This window comes from Primulina eburnea, chromosome 14 (assembly GCF_022965805.1).
Source record: "Primulina eburnea isolate SZY01 chromosome 14, ASM2296580v1, whole genome shotgun sequence".
Classification (NCBI taxonomy): Eukaryota; Viridiplantae; Streptophyta; class Magnoliopsida; order Lamiales; family Gesneriaceae; genus Primulina; species Primulina eburnea.
The window spans coordinates 21,420,986-21,444,912 of NC_133114.1; the positions used below are offsets into that span (position 1 = coordinate 21,420,986).

General features: G+C 35.1%; 4 protein-coding genes across 5 annotated transcripts; all 4 read right to left on the bottom strand.

Annotated features, from left to right (window-relative positions):
* Positions 1-4,437: 4,437 nt before the first annotated feature.
* LOC140811253 (exopolygalacturonase-like) lies at positions 4,438-7,195 on the bottom strand. The gene is made up of 3 exons (XM_073169121.1): positions 7,055-7,195; positions 5,382-5,684; positions 4,438-5,276 (listed from the first exon to the last, which is right to left on the bottom strand). Exons 1-3 carry the CDS (start codon positions 7,193-7,195, stop codon positions 4,527-4,529), a joined length of 1,194 nt encoding a protein of 397 aa, XP_073025222.1. The 3' UTR covers positions 4,438-4,526.
* A 1,413-nt stretch (positions 7,196-8,608) lies between these two features.
* LOC140812460 (nicotinamidase 2-like) lies at positions 8,609-11,931 on the bottom strand. Its single transcript, XM_073170726.1, has 2 exons — positions 11,516-11,931; positions 8,609-9,036 (listed from the first exon to the last, which is right to left on the bottom strand). The coding sequence occupies exons 1-2, from the start codon at positions 11,847-11,849 to the stop codon at positions 8,786-8,788; spliced, it is 585 nt and encodes a 194-aa protein (XP_073026827.1). The 5' UTR covers positions 11,850-11,931; the 3' UTR covers positions 8,609-8,785.
* An 8,047-nt stretch (positions 11,932-19,978) lies between these two features.
* Positions 19,979-20,834, bottom strand: LOC140813334 (uncharacterized). Of its 2 annotated transcripts, XM_073171833.1 has the most exons (4): positions 20,672-20,834; positions 20,521-20,596; positions 20,327-20,406; positions 19,979-20,257 (listed from the first exon to the last, which is right to left on the bottom strand). In XM_073171833.1, the coding sequence occupies exons 1-4, from the start codon at positions 20,825-20,827 to the stop codon at positions 19,997-19,999; spliced, it is 573 nt and encodes a 190-aa protein (XP_073027934.1). In that variant the 5' UTR covers positions 20,828-20,834; the 3' UTR covers positions 19,979-19,996. The 2 variants fall into 2 exon arrangements, with proteins under 2 accessions (XP_073027934.1, XP_073027933.1); XM_073171832.1 differs by having other exon boundaries at positions 20,327-20,596.
* Positions 20,835-21,219: 385 nt separating this feature from the next.
* On the bottom strand, positions 21,220-23,656 carry LOC140812845 (uncharacterized). Its single transcript, XM_073171211.1, has 4 exons — positions 23,473-23,656; positions 22,378-23,069; positions 22,160-22,303; positions 21,220-22,052 (listed from the first exon to the last, which is right to left on the bottom strand). Exons 1-4 carry the CDS (start codon positions 23,603-23,605, stop codon positions 21,801-21,803), a joined length of 1,221 nt encoding a protein of 406 aa, XP_073027312.1. The 5' UTR covers positions 23,606-23,656; the 3' UTR covers positions 21,220-21,800.
* Positions 23,657-23,927: the final 271 nt, after the last annotated feature.

Below are 23,927 nucleotides of genomic sequence, written 5' to 3' on the forward strand. Positions count from 1 at the left end.
TAACATTTCACCAAAGAAAGAAATTTTTTTCGGACGTGAAATATTATTTTTGGGAGGAACCCTTCTTGTTCAAAATTTGTGCAGATACCATGATAAGAAGGTGTGTTGCAGAGGATGAGTTTGGCCAAATTCTCAATCACTGTCATGACCGTGAGGTAGGTGGTCATTTTGGACCAACAAAGACGACGTCTAAGGTACTTGAATGTGGCTTTCATTGGCCAACCCTTTTTAAAAATGTTCGTTCTTATGTGCTAGCATGTGATAGATGCCAACGGACAGGTAACATCTCTAACCGTCATGAAATTCCATTGAATAATATCATTGAGTGTGAGGTTTTTGATGTATGGAGGATAGAATTAATGAGACTGTTCCCCAGTTTGTTCACGAAAAAGTATATTTTGGTGGCGGTTGACTATGTTTCTAAGTGGGTAGAGTCAGAAGCATTTGCCACTAATGATGCTCAAGTGGTCCAGAAATTTTTAAGGAAAAATATTTTTAACAGGTTTGGGACACCACGAGCAATCATTAGTGATTGTGGCACCCATTTTTGCAACATACTATTTGAAAAACTTTTGAGCAAATATGGTGTTACACATAAAATATCTACTCCCTATCACCCCAGACGAGTGGTCAAGTAGAAGTGTCTAACCGGGATATCAAGCGGATTCTGGAAAAAGTGGTAGGTGTTAGTAGGAAAGATTGGTCAGTGAGGTTAGACGATGCTCTTTGAGCATATAGGACTGCTTTTAAAACATCTATAGGCACTACACCATAGAGGTTACTGTTTGGTAAAGCATGTCATCTACCTGTAGAGTTATAGCATCGTGCATATTGGGCAACAAAAACATTAAACTTTAACTTTACTGATGCAGGTGAACGACGACTCCTTCAACTGGTTCAGTTGGAGGAGTTCCGGAATCTGGCATATGATCTTGCACTATCATACAAAGAAAATACAAAGAAAGCTCATGATAGATAGATCATCGAAAGAGAATTCAAAGAAGGTGACAATGTCCTGCTTTACAACTCCCGGTTGCGACTGTTTCCCAGAAAATTGAAGTCGCGATGGTCTGGTCCATTCGTGGTTTCTAAAGTATACCCATCGGGAGCTGTAGAATTGCACGACGGAAAGGATGGGACATTTACGGTCAATGCCCAGCGACTGAAGCACTAAATGGGTGGCACAGTTGAGCCACAACTTGGAATCACCCGGTTCCAAGACAATCCGAACTAAAACTGACCGACAGTCCAGCTCTCGACTATAAATTGAGAACTACCTCTCTCCCCTTTAACTTGCATTTAATTCGAGTTTATGTTCTTTTTGTTTACATTTAAAAAAAAAAGATAAAAATGCGAAGAGCGGATGTTTATGGCCGCCCGGGCACGTTCTTTTTCAAAAAAAAATTCAAAAAGTCGTGATTTTTCCGCCCGGGCGGATGTTTATGTCCGCTCGGGCGGATCGCGCAGATTTAAAAATCTGCACTTCTGTTCTTCTCCCCATTAGAACCCTACTCCTCCCCCTTCTCAATTTCCGCCGGCTCCTCCCCAAATCTTCTCTCCATCTCACTCAATTCACCTCTTTTGTGCAAATTTCAGGTACAAGCTTGTCTCTCCACCTTTCCCAAGCGTCAAGAAGAGATTGTTCCGGTCAAGAACCGAAATTCTCCGGCCCTCTTTTAAACTTCCGGTCACCCCTGAAATCGCCGGCCGCTGCTATCCTTTTTCCGGCCGCCGCTGCATTCTTCCGGCGAGGCATTCTCCGGCGACACGCCCCCTACTCCGGGCTGCTTGTGCTTCCAAAATAATCGACAACGATGGCACCTAAAAAAGCTTGGGTAAGTCACGGTGCTTCTTCTTCGTCATCTCATACTTCCCAATTATTTGTGAATACTGCGGCTAGGGAATGATATGAGCATTCGAAAATACATCGCGCTCCGATTCAGAAGCGAGGTTTCCAGCTTGAGCAGAATACTCTTATTATTAGACAAACTGCGAGTAGAGGATGAGGTAAATTTTGTTCGCAACCGCAAGCCGCAGTGGCACCAGTGGTGCGAGAATTTTACGCCAATGCGGCTGAGCGGAGCGACATCAAGGCTGTTGTGAGAGGAAAATTAGTGGATTTTTGTTCAACAGAAATTAATAGGGTGCTTGAGACACCGACGGTGGACGATTTGTTGTATGCGGCATGGGCGGCAAAACCCGATTTAGAGTTGATGATGCGCCACATCTGCTATTCGGGGTCTCCGTGGAAGACACCTGGATCGCACACCTGTTTCGCTGAAAAATATCTGCTAGTCCCGGCTGCGATGTGGTATGCTTTTCTGACCACATGATTGATGCCAGTCGGGCACACGAGTGACGTCCAGAGGGAAAGGGCAGTGTTGATATATGCACTGATCACACATATGCCGCTCAACGCGGGAAAAATAATAAATTCACAGATCCAGCTGAGCATCCATAATCCAAATGTGGCGTTATTCTTTCCTCATGTTATCACCGAACTATGTGCGAGCGCTGGGGTGGTTTTTAAAGACGACGATGAGTGGCTGCCACCGACCAAGGCCCTCAATGACGCCAGCTGGCTAAAAATGAAAAACTCATGAATGTGAATCTGAAATGAAAAGTTCTAATATAGTCCTTTCATTGCTGTAATCCTATTAAAAAAAACAGAGCAGAAAAAAATAGAAAAATAGTTGCCGATGGATACCGAGTGCAGAGGAATAAAGGAGAGTTAGATTTACAATAACAGGCTGATTTAAATCTCTGACAATGGTTGAAAATGGATCTCTCTGTCATTTGTTACGCTAGGACTAACAACACACACACGTTCAGGTTTTATTTGAAACAATGTCTAGACGAAGAGAAGTGTGAAGAATTGTGCGTTTACATTGATCGACAAGGGATTATGTGAGTTTCACTGAGGCTAGTTGATGACTATGAATTCACTGTCGAGCTACTTTGTGTCATGTTCTATTTTTTTCTTGTCACCTGTTTTGCTCGAGGGCGAGCAAAAGGTTAGTATCGGGGGGTTGATATAGGTGGATTTTACTTGTTTTTCATGTCATGTTTTGTCCCAGTGTGTTGCATTTATAGTTTAGATTGCATGCATTTTGTCACATTTTAGTTTATATTATGTTTTATTATTAATCATGTGTCTCGGTGTAAAAATGCAGGAGATTCATGTAAAAATGAAGAAAAAAAGAATTAGTTGCGAAGGACTTCCGCCCGGACGCAAATTCACATCCGCCCGGGCGCTTGAGAGCTGAAAAAAAAAGGTAATTTTTGCAAGAATCGTCCGCGCGGGCGGAAACTTATGTCCGCCCGGGCGCGCCAAAGAAGAAAGAAAAAAGAAGAATATGGGAAGACCATCTGCCCGGGCAGAAACTTATGTCCGCCCGGGCGCGCTCGTAATTTTGAAAAAAATTCTGGACGATTCCATTCCTTATTTTCTAAAGGTGGACGATATGGTAGGAAGGATGAGGCACGAAATCAGATTATTATTCAGACTTTATTGGAGCCGCCGCAAGCTTTGGAGAGGATTTTTGTGCTTGGATTGAAGATTCGAAGCTTTCCGGGCGTCGTTCTTCGCAATTTTCGTCAATTCTAGTATTTCTAATTTAGTTTTTATCTCTTTAGCATTGTTGTGTTTATTTCCACTATGAATTCTAGTAGCTAATTTTATTATTTGTTAGGATTTAAAGGGATCCTACCCCGAACTTTGATCTAATTAATTTATATTTCGATTGTTGTGTTATTCTTGATTACACTACTGTTATATCGTGTTGTTAGAGCGTAGCTAACTTTAACAACGTTTTTATATTGTGAGTGAGTTCGAGAGAATAACTTGTGATAAGAACGAGTAGTATAATCTGTGGATCTACAATTTACATAGACATATGAAATTGGATACGCGCCGATAGTCATAGTCCTAAGGGTCGAAAACTAGGGGATTTCATAAATCGACATGCAATTCACTCTTGATAAATAATTAAAGACATTTAATTACTTCATTGAGTAGAATTAGTTTGGCATAGCTCGAGAGTGTGTTCAATTTAATAGGAAATCCTGTCCGAAGCATATAATCAATATCGAATTAATTAATTAATTAACGAGGGGTAGGTGAACTGATATTCCCAACAAATTCATTTCTTTTTGAAGTTTAAATCAACTATTTTAGATATTCTATTTCATTATTCAATTCGTTAATATTTTTATTTGCATATTCTTTGATCACAATAGTAATAAAACAACCAATCAATTTTCGTTGCTAAAGATTTAATAACTGAAAATAATAATTGTCAAACACAGTATTCAGTGGAACGATACTCGTACTCCTGTACGTTATACTATTACTTGACATCGTGCACTTGCGATTAATTTTTGAGCATATAAAACCATATTTTTATTAAGGATTTCGCAGTGCAAGTTTTGCTCGATCACTAGCCAAGATAGAGCACCGGGTATGAAGAGAACTATAAGATAAAAATACACATAGTTGTCCTACCACTAGTACTTGTGATCTTGTTTCAAGAACAATGCGATGGAACTTGTTCCGTCCCTTGAAACTTGCTATCCGCATTCAAGCACGTCGCGGTTGCACCTTGTCCACTGCCACTCCAAGTGAGTTCAAGTCCACTAAACTCTATATCCTGGCACGGTTGATCCTTGCTGCATCGAATATTAACTGCTTCTTTAGAAGCGGACACCCCTCGTATGCCCATGAACTTCACTCGTTTGATCGCCACCTCCGACTCCCCGTGATAAACACAATGTGATGTGGGGCAATAATATTGATCTATAATGATGGGATTCTTTGAATAGTTGATCTGAATGTCCGAAACTGTGACATCCGAAACCGAGTTATGCGAAGAAGAAGGTGCCCATGTCTTGATTCTTACGCCATTGTCAGTGTTGCTGAGAGTGCAGTTTCTCACCGTGATTTGGTTGACATCATTTTCATCATTGTATTTGCCTAAGCTTCCGATGCTTATCCCATGGCCGGGCCCGCACAACACACGAGTGATGTTGATATTCGTGCTTCCGGGCCCCATAGATATGCAGTCGTCTCCGGTGGCGATTACAGCGTCGATGATAGTTATGTTATCGGCATTGCTGATGTGAATTCCATCGGTGTTGGGGCTGTCTCGGGGAGCCGATATGCCCACGTTATTCACGAGTATGTTATCTGACCCATGGAAGTGGATATGAAACATTTTGCTATCGACAGAATATATGTCTTGAATTAGGCCATTCTTCACAGATTGAAACTTTATCGACTGCATGTTCGACGTCAATTAGAACATTTCAATATATATAATAATAAAATACGATTTTCACCAATCGAGTTTATGTATAAAATTCAGGGTATAGTTATAACTTACACTAGGACGAAATGTGCGACCCGAAATATATTTTATCTGCCAAGATGAAAGCCCTTGACCATAAAAAGTACCATTCCCAAGCAATTTGAAGCCATTAATGTTAGAAAAGGAGATCCAAGAATCTGCTTCAAGTGAGGGTTCAGTAAAAGCCTTTAGGGTTGAACCCTCCATATTGAATATGGTTTGGCCTTTGCATGGCCCTTCAAATGTGGTACTGCCTTTCAATAAGTAGGTTCCTAATGGAACTACAACTATGCCTCCTCCTTCACTTTCACAAGCTTTCTTCCATGCAGCCACAAATGCCTACATCGTGGAAATCATGAGCTCATTACTTGAGTTTATTCCTGTCCCCAGTCGAGCTCGAATTTTTGGTAAAAACTCGCAAGAAATCGTGTTTTTGTGTATCTATATAAATATATATAATGTCTTTTATTAAGTTGTCTTATCAGGTTTACAGTATAGATTTTTGAATTTTGACAAAAGCAACTCATTTTAGACACGATTAATTAGGGATAATTTGAAATATAACCTTCATATGCTTTTTTTTTAGATTTTTGACCTTCTAACCATTTTAATTTGTAAATTAACCTTCATTTAAAATTTTTATATGAATTTTGTCAAAATTACCCTTACATGCTCAAACATAATTATTTTAACATAATTACTCATTTACTCTAATCTAAAATATTGATTTTCCCTCCTCTACATATCTTTTTTTAGGCAGCTCCCTCCTATTCTCTATCATTATCTCTATTTCCCATATTCTAGATTATTTTCTTTTTTTATGCTTTCTTCTATATATTTTTCATAACGAAAAAGAAAACATTCTGATATCATTTGCTTATCCCGGGTAACGATTATATGTAGAATTGCTTTTACATTTATTTATTTTTTTAAAGAATAAGACAAGTAGTGATGTTATAGTGATGAAGGTTCTCGAATTTTAATATTATATTGATTTAAGAATAAGACAAAAAGAGAGAAAAAAAACTAAGAAAGTCAATTTTTGATATCCTATTGCTTCAGAATTTCCAAAGAACTTCCTGAACATTCTTAATTTTTTTTAACATTTGTTGTTTTTATATATTGCTTCAAAATCACCAAAGAATAAGATAAATTTTGTATTAGTATTTTTTTAGGAAAAAAAGTGTGTTTGATATTTTTTCAGAATTATCAAATAATAAAATAAATTTTGTATTTTTAAATATCTCGATTATTTATAAACATATAATCTATATATATATCTCGATTAATTATAAACATATAATATATATATACTATTGAAAAAATAATCCAAAAAGATGGAAATTCAACCTCTCATATATGCTAAATGCGTATGTTAATAAGAGATTGAATCGAATTTTAAATAAGATAATAATGAGGCCGAAATGAACATTTTTTAAAACTATTTTTTCGCCAGAAACGGAAATTGTATATGTACGACACCGAAAGTATATGTTTCAAAAGAAAAATTTTAGCTTGATTCGATTTTTTTAAAAAAAATTTGTAGTGAAAACAATATATAAAATATTATATTTTATTTAATAATAATAATATTTAAATTATAACTGATCCTAAAATCCTGTCTACACCACTTTACAGTTATAGTCTGCATGATAATATGTGCTACAGAAACAAAGTAAAGTATGCTCGATCTTCAAGTACGAACGCACCTTGCTGCTATCTGTTTGACCATCTGCAACTCCGCCAAAATCTGTCACTTTGAAACTGTTGCTTTGGCCATGAACAATATTAGCCCTCCAACCACAAAAACACGAGTATATAAGAAAAATAATTAAACCAGTTGAATCCATGATCTCTTAAAAAATTATTGTCGAAACCTACTGTACCATAAATCCTTAATACGTTATTTTACGTCGAAATATACTTAAAAAAACACTAAAAATATATGTAAAGAAAAGTTGCTCAAAATATATACGTGTGTTTTAGTTGACTTTTCCATAATCTTGCATATTTTGGGGTTTTGCCTTTAAAAAAAAAATAGCCATGAAAACCACTAAGCTTCTCAGTATATTTTTCAAAAATAAATTAGAATATTTACGAGTACCAAATGAAGTAATGATCTCCACATGCAGGGAAAAAAGCTATCCGGCATTCATATTCATTTTGGGATATTGCTCTTCTCAAAAAATTAGATGATATGTTACCATATCATTAATATTCTTAGTTCCTAAAATGATTACATCTTTTCATATAAATATGTTAACAAAATCAATATTATTATTTTTTTCGATTCTGTGCGATTTACTATTATTATTATATGGTTATTTTAGGTTCTCACGAAAAACAGGATTTATTTTAAGATAATAAACTAGTTTTATATAATTATTTAACACCAGCAAGGCCATCTTCAACACTATTTTGGTGCAAAAAAATTCTCCTTGTGCTATTTTGGCCAAAATATTTTAGGTAGCATTTTTTTTATTTTTTTTTGTTTTAATTATTATAAATATTTATTAATTTTATCATTTATTTTTAAACGTAAATATTATTTAAATAATAATAAAAAATTTATTTTATTATTTTAATAATGAGATATCTAAACATAAAAATTAAAAATAATAATTATTTCTATTTATTTATTGATTTATTTTAAATATTAATAATTAAAGAATAATTTGATTTAATGATTTATAAATAATATAATGTAATACAAAAATGCTCACTTAGCACTACAAAATGTTTTAGTTGATTATTTTTGGAATGAATATAGTCATTCAAATATTTGAAATTATATTCTTATAATATTTGAAGTTGCATCTGTATTATATTTGAATTTATATTCATATTTTTCAATTTAAATAATTTTCATATATTAATTCATATTATATATAATTTAATTTATATTATATAATTAAATTACAAACTTAAATATTATCATTTAAATTTATTAATAATATAATATTGATTATATAATATAAACATTAATCATAATTAAAAATATATTAAATAAAAAATAATGATTAATATATGTAAAATAAAATATATATTTCGAGAATATTCCTTTTGGTGTAAAATTTGAAATAAATGGACTGAAGATGAATGTGATATTTGGTACAGAAATCCCACTATTTTAGTGTAAAAATTTGCACCAAAATAGATTTTATGTTTGGAAATGACGTACGCATTATGACACAACCACATGTGCGATTTCACGCACATACACTATGAACTCTTTTAACCAAAAGTACTAACACAAAAACATATCAAATGAATCGACGCATGAATGCAATTACTTGCATAAAACACCGGGTCTCAAGTCACAAACGACATTATTTTAAGCTACATTTAGTTCCAAGTGAACTGCTAATTTATCATACATGAGACTCGGTCAAATTATAAAATATACATTAATTTTACCAATTTTTAGAGTAAAAAGCAATTTAAGATTTGGAAAATGCCTTTTGAAGCCTGCTGCGGTCGACCAAATAAGCAAAACCATAAGCCATGTTCTTCAAAGTTGACTCGTGCAATTCCGGTGATGATGTTGCTGTTGCATCCGTTGAAAAGAAAACCCTGAACCCTTTAACAAAGGCCTCTCGAGCTGTCGTCTCACAGCATAGGTTGGTCATAACCCCAGTCACGATTACCTCCTTCACTCCCATTTCCAAAAGCTTCTCCTCCAAATTTGTACCTGAAGATTTTTCCCATAAATCTAACACCAGATGAAATATTGAAATTCCAAAACCATCTTTTTTCCCCACCCGAATCTTTTGAAACGAACTTCATAAGTCAGTCTGTAATCACAACAGTTGGTCTAATGTTCCGGTTTTATTATCACCACGATAAAAAAATCATAAGAGAGTAAACAAAGAAATAAAGTAACAGCACAAAATATTAGACAAACCACAGGAAACGAGTGGAAGTTTCAATAGTTGTTAAAAGAAGTTCTTAAAGTAGTTGCTCACTTCAATTTCATAATCGTTCGAACAAACAAATCCATACTGCATAGCTCTTATTTCGCACCATTGGAATGCCATTTGTAAGCTAGATAAAATATAAATTATTTGCAGAAATTTATGTTTCCCGCATTTACTAAACAAGCAATTGTAGAGTGACTAATCAGCTTAAGGTGTTCTCCTAGTAAAACGGTTTGTGTTTTGGTTATGAGCTCTCCCCTCGGTCTTATAGCTTAAAATCAGTGCTCTTGTTGATAGTCGGACACAATAGAAGTGGAGATTTAGAGCAGGGTTACTATTGGACAATGTCAATACATATTCTGTGTTTATATTTATTGGTTGGATGAAAGTGCAACTGCCACATACTTATAGATGAATAACAGTTGTATATAGAGTGGATTGTCATGTATGCTGGCTTCTCAACAGGTGAGTAACTTTACCTGTTTCACGTCACCATCATAAGCAATTGTGGAGTAGTTAATAAGTTTTGGGTCGTTCTCGGATGGTATTTTGGATCTTCGTCTCTCGATCTTAACAATGGCCAACCAAATAAGCTTGGGGGCTCTTGAATCTTGATACAAATGGTTTTTAAAATGGTAATGGCCCTGAGTGATTATTTACAAAATTTTGTAGCTAAAGCGAATGTTCGTAGAACTTTTGTAATAGTTTTGATGAATGCAAAACGTTTGAGCTATAATCAGTTCTATTTATCAAGTAGTTTGCTTTCCAGATCAGAGAAGAAACAAACTGAAGATCGCCGTGGACAATCAACAAGGAGATTTTCAGCACAGATTATTGGTTCAAATAATGATTAGTCAAAGATGAATGTGACTTAGAGGGTGATAACCTTCAAAAGGTTCAATTAAGATAAAATACTTCAAAAAACCTCAGTAAAGATACATCTGGCAAAGTAAAATCAGCTAAAGGTCAAGACCAAGTTAAGATCTGGCTAGTAGCGTTCCAGAAATGCCAAGTATTTGATTAAGGCATTCCAATAAAGTGATATTGCAATTTAAAAACTGAAATAGTAGAGAGAATAAATGGCAAAAAGACTACCACTTTTTACCCAGATAATGGATCTAACATAGACGATTTATGAAGTGTGGTCTAAATTTAACATTGCTGCTTTTGAAGAATAGTTAGCTTTGCATTTGTGTAATCTGTACTACAAATGAACTAAAGGATAAAAGGTGATAACTCTGAGAATAATATAGTTCCCGTGGTCTGAATAGTACAAGCAGTACTATGCTGCTGTTTTCAGAATTTGTCTAATCAATTAAAGGATGCAAAGTGGATATAGAACGTCGGAAGATTCCTCAGATCTATGCTAATTTATAGCTGAAGTATTTCAGAGACTAAAAAAGGCTTGAAAAATCAATACGCATAAAATTAAATATTCTAGCAATCAACGAAGCATTTAACAACTCATCTCGAAGCCACGAATACAGTACTACATATCATTATCTTCCCAAGGACTCAAAGACCCAACTCCTTTGTCATATTTTAATTAAGGAGTTCGAGAATCTTGAGTTTTAGTGAATAGAGTGATTCTAAGTATCATTGTTGTCGACACTTCAATACTGTATGTGAGGCACATTATAGTCGTGATTATAGGGAATGATGGTTTATATTCATAAATTGCAAGTTGCAACTAATGATTCAGTCTTGAGTTCCTTCACCACTTTTGCATTCTTCAATAATGTTCCTTTACCATTTCTTCTTTCTTTACTAGTTTTCTGCTCCGTTCTTAAATGCGAACTTGATATCTAACATCTATATGCTGGATTTGTATAAGAACATCTCGAGAACATGACTATCATACCTCTTCCATGCTCCGGCCACAACTTGGAAAACTCTTTTCAAGATATTACCAAATTTTGAAATAACTCATTTACACATCATTACAATCGAAACAATATAATGAGACTTACCAAACATAAAATTATTACCAGCCCCCACCTATATCACAAGCTTGAGTGCTTGCTGCGCCAACCACACCCAATTTACTCCTCGACACACTGCTAAACCAATATCTCGTTTTTCCAGTTTACTAGTTAGATATTAGTAACAATAATCCAGCTAGTCTTATAACAAACCAAGTCTAATGTCTACATCAATTTAAATAATATCCATCATTTTGACATTAGGTTTATCAAATTGACCGCAAGACAAATGGTATTCCGAGGGTAATGTGTAATCGATGATATTAAGTACCTCTGAATGCGCTGTAAGTGTTCTTCAAAATGATGGGGTCGTCCACACGGCGGTCCAAATCTGATACAAGCTCGGAATCGGCGGTGCCGTCGAGGATGAGGTCGTCGCCCCACCACTCGTAGAGCATGCCGTAGTCGGCGGGAGACTTGTGGCAGTGCCGCGTGAAGAATACCGGCACGGAGGCGCTTCGGCAGATGTCCAATGTGGCGTTAAGAGCAGGAAGCACGGGCTGAGCCATGGAGTAGAAATGATTCTGGACGTCGATTACCAGCAGGGCAGCGGATTTCGGGTCCGGATCTCTCTTCCGGGTCTCGAATTTCTCGTACGAAGACATCAGTCAATCAGTTCGGTAAACGGACCAGCAGAGTGTGAAGTAGAACAGATCGGTGCATAATATTTGGATGCTGATTTAAACCAAGTCAAATGGGTCGTGGGCCGGGTATAAACCCGATCAATCTGTCTAGGATCTTACTCTGCAGCCCAACCTACCACAATTTATTTATATTAATTTATATTTTATATTATATTAAATAATAAATGCCATCATTCCTATCTTTAATTATTAATATTGACGTTTTTTTTTTTGCAAAATTATTACTAAAATGTTAAGATTTGTATATAATTTTTACTGGTCTATTCAATTTTGGACTCTTTCATTATATACTTTATAATTAAAAAAAATTAATACGTAACGGGTTTGTGAGTGCAATCTAAATTAGATCCCTCGAGTTTTGAGGCGGATACATTCGGGCATAACTTTTTTTATTAGAATGGGACCTTGCCAAAATATTATTAACATATTATAGTTTGTAGTTTTAATAATTATGATTTTAGTATGTTTTCAATAACTTTTAAATTTTCCCAATTTTAGAATTACGACGTGGTTTAAATATTTACCATCGGTTGTTTGAGTGAGGGAGAAGGAAGCTCACAGTGAATGTCGCTGACACTGAATCATTATTGAAATGCATAGATTCAACTCAGTTAATTTTTATTATTTTAGTTTATTAATCTAGTTTTGTAAATTTTATGGTTGATTGGTTTGACATTTTATTTTTTAATTTTTTAATTGTGAGTATGTTCTGTCAATACATCTATTTTGTAAGGAGGAGAAGTTTTTATTGGACATAAAGCATGTTTTAAAGCAATAAGATGGTAGATCTGAAGCCAAATAATTCGAGAAAATTGTCATGAAACAAATGGATATGATAAAGATGTTGAAAAAGAGGTGTGCTGAATTAGATGGTGGAAATGTGAGATGTAGAATTAAGGGAAAAGAGTTTTTGATCGATAAATATGACAATATTGTTGGAGCTGAGAAGAATGTTGATAAAACCAAGGAAAAAGTTACTTTTGAGTTAGCACATTATGAAGTCTTTAACTTCGACGATTTTGTAAATGTAATGGTATAAGAAGTTATTTCTGATTTGGCGAAAGAAAACAAAGAATCAGAGGGATCTCATATTTTGAATGTTTTAATTGATGAGATGGAAATTAGTACCGAATGTAATGCATTGACACATAATAGAGTTGATGTTTTAAAAGAAGAAGTTGATGTTTTAAAAGAAGAAAACAATTACATATTGCGAGGTAACTCTAGAAATAGATCGGGTAATTAATGTTTACATGAAAATCATGCAAAAGAAAAGTTTCGAGTATGGATTTGAAATTCATTGAATCGACATGACTATGCATGTTCGTAGCACTTCGAATTTTTTGGTAATTTTTTTTTTCGTTTTTCGAATTAAAATACATGAATATATATTGTCTTCAATGTGTAGGAAAAAGTTCTTATGAAGTTGCAACTATATGGGAACAGAAGGATAGTACACCGTGATGATTATAGAGCTTTTCTTGCCAATGTTTCAGAAATCGATTCAATGCATAATCGCTCAAATTTTGCTCATAATAATCAAACTTTCACGCATAACTTACATCAAAATATCTAATATGACGAGATCGATGCATAAAACGAAAGAATATACATGCCTTTGATCTTTAAAACTCACGATACGGTGAATATCGAAGCGACACGGTGCGGGAAATGATCCGGACGACTTGAGGCACGATTTTTGCTGCTAAATCAACGAAGGATTGCTGAATGAAATTTGGAGAAAGTGGTGATATGGAGGCTGCTGAAGGAGAGTTTCAATAACTCTTTTCTTTCTCCTCTCACCATACTAAATAAAGGAATATGAAATGTATATGTGTGTGTTGTGTGTGCTGGACATGTGTGTGTTTTGTTGAATATGTGTGTGTGGTGTGAGTTTGACCCCAAAATGAATAAAACGTGTGTGTGTTTTAATTAATATTTTAAAAATATTAATAATAAATTAGTATACCAAATAAAATAATATTTCCCCACTAAAAATAATATCCCTAAATTTAAATTAAAAATACACATGTTTTAACGGCAAATTGCTCATAAATGCCTAAAAGTAAACATACATTTGCTTCCACTCCCCATGTCAGTATTAGTATGTTTCAAGTCCCTGACATCTTTCCTTGTGTGTTTTAGGTCCTTAATTGGTAACAATTTACCATGGTGCCCTCAAATTTTTTTTGAAAATCGTAAATACCCTTATATGGGCAAGTTTAAAAAATGTAAATCTTTCCCAAGAAACCCAAATTGGTCGGCTCTCATTATCATCAACCCTGAAACACTCTGATCTTCCCATTTTCGATGAAAATGGTTGGAAAAAATTGTGGCAAAATCCTTTCAACGACTAAACAAGAGTAAACTTTGCACCCAATATCTCTTATTTTTCTGCAATCTCTCGTCCCTTTTGTCCTTTTACCTTGTTGTGCAATGGAATTTGCTGGAGTTGGGTCATCATCGAATCTTGCGTTTCTTGGTACCTGCAAGTTCAATAACCAACTCTTTGTGATTTCGATTTTCAGTGGATGCAGTTTGTTTGATATTTCTGCTAGTCTTGGGGGAAAAAACGAGGAGATTAATGCTGAATCTATTACTCTGCGATACCTAGCTCCCCAACATAAGATGTACATGACGTTGAACAATGATGATGATGTGCTTAATATGATCCATCTTCATACGTGTATGAAGCTTACACTGATTGAACTGTTGGCAGAGAGAAAAGAGCAGATTGGAGGTGGAAAATCTGTGGAGAGGTAGTATCGTTATTTTGTTCTATAGAGTATGTTGTGTTATATTGGTATGTATTATTTGTTCATATTGCACTTTTTTTTAGTGATAATCCTGGAAGATAAGAATACAGTGGTTTTGTGTTGTGTATGTGTTCGACTAATTGAAGCAGTAGTCTTTTTTGTGTCATTATTTCCATTTGAGTAATTTAATTGATGCCCAAATTTTCAGTATCTATTGTAGTACTATTGTTTTCCATTAGAAAACTTAGTTTTTACCTATTTATTACTGAATATATGATTATGATATTGGTAAGGGTTGAGGAAGATGACAGACATTCCAGTAGTGATAACGAGTTCGAAGATGCCCCCGCACAAAATTCCATTGACGCTTGGTTTCATTGCATCCGAGGCGAGGGGCAAATATTCAAGGATGCTGCAGAATGTAGGACCTATATTAAAAGTATTCGATTGCTACCAGACGTTCATATTTATATAAAAAAAATTATCGAGAAAAGATTATCGCTATTTGTAGTGTTAAAAGTTGTAAATGGAGGATTTATGCTTCTCGACATAAAGCAGACAATCTATTTGGGATTAGAAAATGTAATTTACAACACTCGTGTGGGGAGGATAATTTACGTAGTAGAGGGCATCCTAGAGCTGATGCAGCTTGGGTTGCTAATGTATTGAAGGATAAATTGAGGGGAGAGCCTTCTTATCGTCCTTGTTTAATGATGAGGGATTTACATAGGGACTATGGAGTAGAGAAGGTTATTGCAAGGTGTGGAAGGGCAAGGAAATAGCGATGCATGATATTCACGGTTCAGAAAAGGGCTGCTACAATAGATTGAGATGATATTGCCAAGCCGTTAGAGAAACAAATCCTGGTAGTGTTGCTGAATGTGAGATAGATTTGGTGAACAATAAGTTTAAACGATTATTCATTTGTTTTAATGCTTGTGCAGTTGGTTTTGCTACTGGTTGTAGACCGTTGATATTTTTGGATGGCACTCACATAAAAAATAAATACAAAGGAAGTATGCTACTTGCTGTGACAAAGGATGCCAATGACGATCTTTTCACTTTAGCATATTCTGTAGTAGATGTGGAGAATGATTCTAATTGGGAATGGTTTTGTTATCATTTGAGATGTGTCATACTTACGCATCATATCATGGGATTCAACAGATTCACTTTTTTCTCAGACAGACATCCTGGGATTATCAAGGCTATCCAACTTTTGTTTCCGGGTAGTCATCATGCGTATTGTTTGAGGCACTTGGTCGATAATTTTGTGAAGACGGTTAGTACTTAATTAATGTTTTCTGTGTGTATTATATGATTAAATAGTTATAATTTATGTACTGTTATAAGAAAAAAAAAATATTACTTGTCTTTTTGTCATTACAGGTGTTGCGAAGTTATCCTCTACATAACAAAAAACATTGGTCGTCGGTATTCAAAAAAGCTGCCTATGCCCCATCACAACATGAGTTTTCACAGCACATAAATAATATCTTCGAGTCAATGCCACTTGCAATAGCATTTATTCAAAAGTCTGAGCCTGAAAGTTGGGCTAATGCTTTGTTTCGTGGAAATCGTTGGGGTGTTATAAATAATAACATCGCTGAATGTTGGAATAATTGGGTTAAACCAGCTCGTTATCTCCCTGTTGTTTCTATGGTTGACCATATATGTGTAAAAATAATGAATATGATGCACCGACGACGCGAAGCAACATTAGGCATGGTGAAAGAATTAAGCCCAGCAAAGGAGAAGGCTGTTCTGAGCACATACATTGAATCTCGCACCTTGAGAGTGCACCGTTCATGTGGTTGGAAGTTTGAAGTAGTTGATTGTGATAAAACATGTGCCGTTGATTTGAATGAATGGACTTGTTCATGTAGAGCCTGGCAGATCCATATGCTCCCTTGCAAACATGCTTGTGCTGCCATAGAATCGAAGTCAATGTCGGTATACGCCTTCTGTGATAAATTTTTCAAAACTGATATGTATCATCAAACATACAAGGGCATATTAATCCAACACCTACATTTGACATGTATGAGTTTAATGGCGATGAAGGATATGTAATCAATGCTCCTGATGTGCGTAGTCAGCCAGGGCGTAGAAAGACTCAAAGAATATCATCCCAAATTCAATCACTTCGGTCAAAGTGTAGTCGTTGTCATGTACGAGGACACAACCGAAGAAGCTGCAAAGAAGCTATAAACTAGCTTATTTTGTCTTTTTGCTTTTGTTGGAATGGTGCTCGTAGAAATTTGTTCACTTTTCGTTGACCATTTCCAATATCATTTTCATTTGTTATTTTCTTGAAGTTGATACAAATTTGCTCATTTGTACAGGAAAAGGACAACAGTGGATTCAATTTTGGATGTGCACAAGAGGAGACACACCCGTTCCAGAGGCAGCATTGGCAGTGTAGCCATGAGTTGATTATTGTGTTTTTGCATACTGTTTGTGTTGAGTTGTCAGGTGTTATATGATTTGTTGAATCTGAATTCTGTTGTCACATTTCATGTATTGTCTTTGTAATGTATACAATTTGTTGTTCAATTTCATAATGATGTTGTGCCACTGTTGTATGATCCAATAATATTTTTGAATGTTTTTTCTTCCACTGGTTTATATTGTTCTGGACCGCCACTGTTGTATGATCCAATAATATTTCTGAATGATTTTTCTTCCACTGGTGTATGTTGTTCCAGACCTACTGTTACATGTGGTTGATTGTTTGTTGTCCATTTTCTGGTTTGTATTCATTGTGGCCGGTTATATCACATGGGAAAAAAAATGTAGCACAAAATAGGCTGAATCTAGTATCATATATATATCGATATGGCACATAGTTGCCAAAATTCTGGTACAAATATTTCATGAAGTTGGAATTTGGATGCTCGTATAATATGTATATATTATTGTGTTCTGGACACCTACTCTGGTATATGTGGTTGATTGTTTGTTGTCCATTTTCTGGTTTGTATTCATTGTCACTGATTATATGACATGGGGAAAAAATGTAGCACAAAATAGGCTGAATCTAGTATCATATAATATCGATATGGCACACAATTGCCAAAATTCCGGTACAAATATTTCATGAAGTTGGAATTTGGATGCTCCTATAATATGTGTGTGTTATTGTGTTCGGGACACCTACTGGTACATGTGGTGATTGTTTGTTGTCCATTTTCTGGTTTGTAATGAGATGGGGAAAAAAATGTAGCACAAAATAGGATGAATCTAGTATCATATATATATCGATATGGCACACAATTGCCAAAATTCTGGTACAAATATTTCGCAATTCACCTAGACATTAATACAAACATTATTGAAGCATGCAAAGCATAATAACACATTGTCCGTGATGACCATTTCACTTGGTCATTAAAACAAACACAAGAGCTACCATGAGAAAACTTGCAATTAAAAAACATGTGCAACCGAAACAACAACAAATTCCTTCCATATTGTTGGCCATGTTGTCGTTCTTATCAGAGAGAACGTTATCATCATGTGGTGGCAAACCATGTGTCGCTGAAGAGGCAGATTTCGAGTAGCTGAACGTTGTTTTCATAGGTGTACTGATGTTGGATTTTGATGTATTTTCTTCAAGTACTTGGCTGTGGTATTCATCACACCAGTAAAACCGATTAGGGTGTCGTAGCTCTCGAGGGCAAATGTAGTAATACTTTCCCGGACGGGTAGCTCGTGGCCCAGCTTCTCGTAAAGTCATTTTTCCATAGCCACATTGGCATTCGGGTGCATCCTTGAACTCCATTCAGCAACAATCGAGGTCGTGTCTTGTTACAGAAGGAAGAGAAGTGAAGTGAAGATAGTTGAGAAGGGAATCGAACCGAAAATTGATGTTGTCGTCTATGTTCAAAACTTTTCAGAGTCAAAGTTGTGTACAGCTTTTGTGACGGGCAAAATAGTAGAATGAAGGTGATGTTTTTGTTTTTTTCTCTAGTGTGAATGTGTAATTACGTCATTGTGAATGGTGCTCCATTTTTAAACTTTACTACTAGATAATAGTCACTGTAGTGCTTCATAAAGGAATTATTATCCCGTAATTCGGATATTATGTATCTTTGTTTTACAAATATAGATAGATATGGTGTACACCTAGGCATAGTTTGGTAAACATGATATGATAAACATGTGATATATAATATAAGGATAAGTCAAAGATAAATATAAATATATATGGTGTACACTTAGCCGACAATGCTTGCATGATTTATTTATATAATTATCTCGAGCCCTTTCTATAATTATCATATTATATAAAATGATCTAATAAAAAAATATTTATTTGATTTTAATTTCTATCGACTATCAAAGATTTATAAAAATCATTATATAATTAGCATCTAGTCATACTAACATATCGAATCATGCTATATAAATGTTTATTCATATTATCTAACATTCACTAACAATAAACATATTGACTAACATTGATGAATGTTACTTAACATTGATTCATGTTACCTAACATTGATTAGTTATAAACATATGGAATCATGTTTCTTATTAGGGATTCATGTTACACAATATTGATTCATATTAAACAAATGTATTCAATTTACATAAATGTTGATTCATGTTATCTAACATTCATTCATGGGTGCACAACTAGTACATGGACGCATGGTCGTCGACGTGGTGCTCAATTTTAGGACAATGCTACCACGAATTGGTTAATGAGGTGCTCCTTAATAAACAAAGTGTACTGTGTTTCTGATTCTTTGCACCAATATTTTAGAAAAGGAATTCATGGGCGCACAACTAGTACATGGACGCATCGACGTGGTGCTCAATTTTAGGACAATGGTACCACGAATTGGTTAATGAGGTGCTCCTTAATAAACAAAGTGTACTGTATTTCTGTTTCTTTGCGCCAATATTTTAGAAAAGGAATTCATGGGCGCACAACTAGTACATGGACGCATGGTCGTCGACGTGGTGCTCAATTTTAGGACAATGATACCACGAATTGGTTAATGAGGTGCTCTTTTATAAACAAAGTGTATTGTATTTCTGTTTCTTTGCGCCAATATTTTAGAAAAGGAATTCATGGGCGCACAACTAGTACATGGACGCATGGTCGTCGACGTGGTGCTCAATTTTAGGACAATGGTACCACGAATTGGTTAATGAGGTGCTCCTTAATAAACAAAGTGTATTGTATTTCTGTTTCTTTGCGCCAATATTTTAGAAAAGGAGGACATGGTCTTTAGATTACTAATTTTTCACCATCATATGTTTGTCCACAGTACAAAAGAGGCAACAACACAAAACCTCAAATTAACACAAAAGAGAGCCCAAGTTTAAACATCTTATGTACTATACAAATGTATTTTTCAATACTCCATTACCATCAGAAATTATAGTGGCGGCAATACGGGCTCGATAAGTGTCCATCTTCACATCTTGTTCATATGCCCAAATTTCTTCAGTATCACAACAGAGACACTCTATCCACATGCATGTATAAACGCCACAATCCAGAGATGTACCTTGTTGACGGCATCGTTGTCTCAAAATCTCATCACTGCCTATGGTGAATCCGGATATATGTGACACACAACCACTCAAAAAACGTGCCTGCAATAAATAAAATTGATCGACACTGGAATCATTACTATTGTTGGAATATAATATTGTCAGACTTACCATTACTTTAGCAGTCCCAACTGAAAATGGATCGTGAAGTGAATTGAAAAGTAGGAATTTCCCTTCAGATGCTTTGAAAACTAGCAAATACCAATGAAATCTGTCATTAATTGGAAAAATGATATACTTGCATCTTCTAAAAAGATCTTCGTTTAGGTCATTCAACTTCTCTCGCGTCGCGGATGTCAGCCTACCAATGAAATTTCCATACTCTGTCTTGCTTATATGTCTCCTTTTACCGTATCGTACCAAAGCTTCCAGCACTTCCTTCTACAAATTAAAAAAATATATATACTCATTCTCTATAATTCAATAAGTTGAACAAAAATTCAATTTCAATCGCACCTGTACCAACGTGTCCATACAGTAAGTCTCAAATCCATAATCCATACTTTTCTTTTGCATTATTCTCATGTACACATTTATCATAATGCCACTGACGAGCTCACCAAACAAGAAGTCACAAGACACTGGTCCAGTCAAACAAATATGCTCATCCATCCAAATTGTAACACTACAGGAATATAATACAAAATTCATTACAAACATTGACAAAAAATTATTATGAACAAAAATAAAATATCAAAGATATACATACTCCAATTCTTCACTATTCAGGAATTCTGTCAACAAATTCCTCTGTTCTACAGAAATTTCTTTACTCCCACAAAATTCACTTTTACCTTTGAATTTTAACATGCAAGTCTTAAGAGGACTATTTCCCTCGTCAACATCTTGGACATAATTTTCCTATGTTGCAATATATTTTTAATATAAGATGCAAAAAATATTAGCCGTGGTATAAATAAGAAAATTGACATATTATTGAGATAAAAGTAACTATTCGGGGATTAAATTGTGCAACATTGATCGGCAAACCTGTTTTTTGGAACGCCTCTTCCGTTTTGGTGTAGAGCTGGGTGGAGTCACAAAACTCGTGGGTTCTCTTTTTCACACGATCATCCCTAGTCCTCACGGTATCTACAATTGAAGATTGAAAAAGGGTGATCTTCGGCACTTCTGAAGTACCAATACCACTGCCAGCATCATTCTCATCATCGTCATCTGTTCCACTCCCGCTATTTCGACCAAACACATAATTATTTTCATCAAATGAAGCAGTTGCAAATTCAGGGCCTAATACTTTGTTGTTTTCTATCTCCAAATCAACATCAACATTATGCATCATCAAATTTGCATTAGGTCCAATTGCAATATTATCAGCTGAAGGATTTCCAGAATCAGTTCTTTTCACTTCGTTATGCTCTTTATTACCTGAATAATTAATAGAATCAGCTGCCCTCGGTTCATGGTTTTCTTTATGCAAATCAGCAACAACATACTTCACCATTACGTCAACAACATCATCACAATTACGAGCTACATATTTTGCAGAATCAGCAGCCTGTTCTTTATGAAGCTGCCTAGCCTCCTCCCACTGTTCCTCAATAATCTCATCCAATGCTTTATCACTCTACTCAACATCCTCCAACTTTAAATCAATAATCTCATCGTTCTTCTTAGAAAACAATGATCTTGTGGCTACATGTAAAATACTTTCTCGCTCTAGTTCAACACATTTCATTTTCAACATTTTCAGTTCATCCTTTTGTTTTTTTAAAATTTTTACAAATTTTCTCACTTGAGATCTAACATTTTCCAGCTCAGTTGCATGTTTTATGTCCAACAACTCCCTCTCCTCAGAAAATGGTACAATTGGTAGAACCTGTTCAACAGTACAAAAAAAAAATAAAAAATTCCTGTCAGTTCATCCATCCATTATATTTACAAAGCGAGATTACTTGAAATATACTCGGATGAAATAAGACCAACTTGGGTTGAATCTATGGAATTCAATATTGATTCAGCTCCAACAAACTTCAATGGAATCTTGCTTTCCACCCATCGAAACAACCGAGGGAAAACATGTAAACCGGTGCACACTCCTAAGACTGGAACCCTCTCATATACCCACGCCTAAAACAAATAAGAAAATCGCAAAATTATTAAGAACAAAATTGTGTTTCATAAAAATAAAACACAATACTAACCATTAAACCAACAGTGCTTCCGTCTAAATAGGTTTTACTTCCGACGTCACGTAAACCTCGGCACAAAAATTGGAAGGCAGCATCTCCCCAAGCATACTCGGAAAAAGTCGAAAGGTCATCGAGATAAGGGAAAATAAAAGCAGGGGTTATATAATTACAAGTTTGGAATATTATGCAGTTGAAAACAAACAAGATAAAAAAACGAACAAAATCATCGAATTCACTGCTATCATCACTGGCAGCAAGTGAACTAAGTTTTTTAAAAATATCTGCACGTCTGGCATTCGTCACTTTTCCTTCAAAATGACGAGACAAAAATTTGGAATCCACTTTCAGGTCCAAATCAACAGGTTGTCCAACATAACGCAGCCCGAGAATAAGAGAGAAATCCGCTGAAGTGAAAGGTATTGAGATATCTTCACCAACAACTAACGAGCACGAATCAAACCGAAATCTATTGAGAACATAATCAATTCTTGAACTACTTATCGCAAGGGCAGGAATATCGATCCACTTCGCAAAAGGCGTATCTTTTATCCGCCCAATTTGTTGCTCACCTAAGACAGGCTTCAGTTTTTTCATCACAAATTTTAAGAAATGGGGGGAACAACGTGAAAGTAGCTTTGAACATAATTCATTTTCATCCTTCTGCGCATCACCAGATTCAACAAGGTTCTTCTCAACAACAAACTCTACATTAAAAAATGAGAACAAGATAAGGAATCTATCTCTGATATATATCTATATTTATATATGAGAACCTGAAATTTTTTTTTACAAAGAATCTAGGGTAAATATATGCACAAATACAGAGAGTCGATGAACTATCAATTATATCACTGTTACCAGAAAAATAACGTCGTCATTGGGGATAATTGGTTCATAAAGCCATCAGTTTTTAACATGATTTATAAACTTCATCTGCAATCTTCAGAAATTATGCAATATAATTAAATAACCAAGTTCAGAACAATATCAAAAAGAGAACCCTAGAAATTGAGGATAAATGTGCTTAATCAATGGGAAAACAATTCGATCGCTCACTGTCCTAAAAAGAACCAAAATTACGAAACAAAATAAATTAAATATACAGACCTGATTTCCGCGTTCTATGCTTTCTCTCTTTCACAACTTTCTTCACTATCTTCTTTCGTGGTGATTTACTCGTCCTTCTCTCCTTTGCTTCTATACTCTTCTTCGGATTCTTGTACTCAAGTGTTTTACCCATTTTGTCTCTCAGTTGCTCGCTTTCTTTGCCAATGTTTTCCTTCGATTCACAGTGGAGATGTCGGGAAGATACAACAGAGAAGGGGAAAAAAATAAATACAAAGCCTGTTTAAGGGTTTTCAAAAAATATCAAGGGCAAAAATGTAACTTCATGCCATTTAGGGACCTGAAACATATATTAAAATGCGTCAGGGAGTTTCAAACGATTTTTTCTGACATGGGGACTAAAAAAACATTTTTGTTTGCTTTTGGGGATTTTTGAGGAGTTTACCCATGTTTTAAACCTCAAAAGTTTTTTTTAAAAAAAATATCTTAAAATCACT

Excerpts from the sequence above, each read along its gene's own strand:
- LOC140811253 (XM_073169121.1), bottom strand. The coding sequence starts at position 7,195 with ATGGATTCAACTGGTTTAATTATTTTTCTTATATACTCGTGTTTTTGT. Across the intron at positions 5,685-7,054 it reads GTCAAACAGATAGCAGCAAG|GCATTTGTGGCTGCATGGAA; the intron begins GTGCGTTCGTAC and ends TCCACGATGTAG. Across the intron at positions 5,277-5,381 it reads GTCGCACATTTCGTCCTAGT|TCGATAAAGTTTCAATCTGT; the intron begins GTAAGTTATAAC and ends TCGAACATGCAG.
- LOC140812460 (XM_073170726.1), bottom strand. The coding sequence starts at position 11,849 with ATGTCTTCGTACGAGAAATTCGAGACCCGGAAGAGAGATCCGGACCCG. Across the intron at positions 9,037-11,515 it reads CACTTACAGCGCATTCAGAG|GTACAAATTTGGAGGAGAAG; the intron begins GTACTTAATATC and ends AAAAATCTTCAG.
- LOC140813334 (XM_073171832.1), bottom strand. The coding sequence starts at position 20,827 with ATGGATGAGCATATTTGTTTGACTGGACCAGTGTCTTGTGACTTCTTG. Across the intron at positions 20,597-20,671 it reads GTATGGACACGTTGGTACAG|AAGGAAGTGCTGGAAGCTTT; the intron begins GTGCGATTGAAA and ends TTTAATTTGTAG. Across the intron at positions 20,258-20,326 it reads TTGGGACTGCTAAAGTAATG|GCACGTTTTTTGAGTGGTTG; the intron begins GTAAGTCTGACA and ends TATTTATTGCAG.
- LOC140812845 (XM_073171211.1), bottom strand. The coding sequence starts at position 23,605 with ATGGGTAAAACACTTGAGTACAAGAATCCGAAGAAGAGTATAGAAGCA. Across the intron at positions 23,070-23,472 it reads GCATAGAACGCGGAAATCAG|AGTTTGTTGTTGAGAAGAAC; the intron begins GTCTGTATATTT and ends TTTTTAATGTAG. Across the intron at positions 22,304-22,377 it reads GAAGCACTGTTGGTTTAATG|GCGTGGGTATATGAGAGGGT; the intron begins GTTAGTATTGTG and ends TATTTGTTTTAG.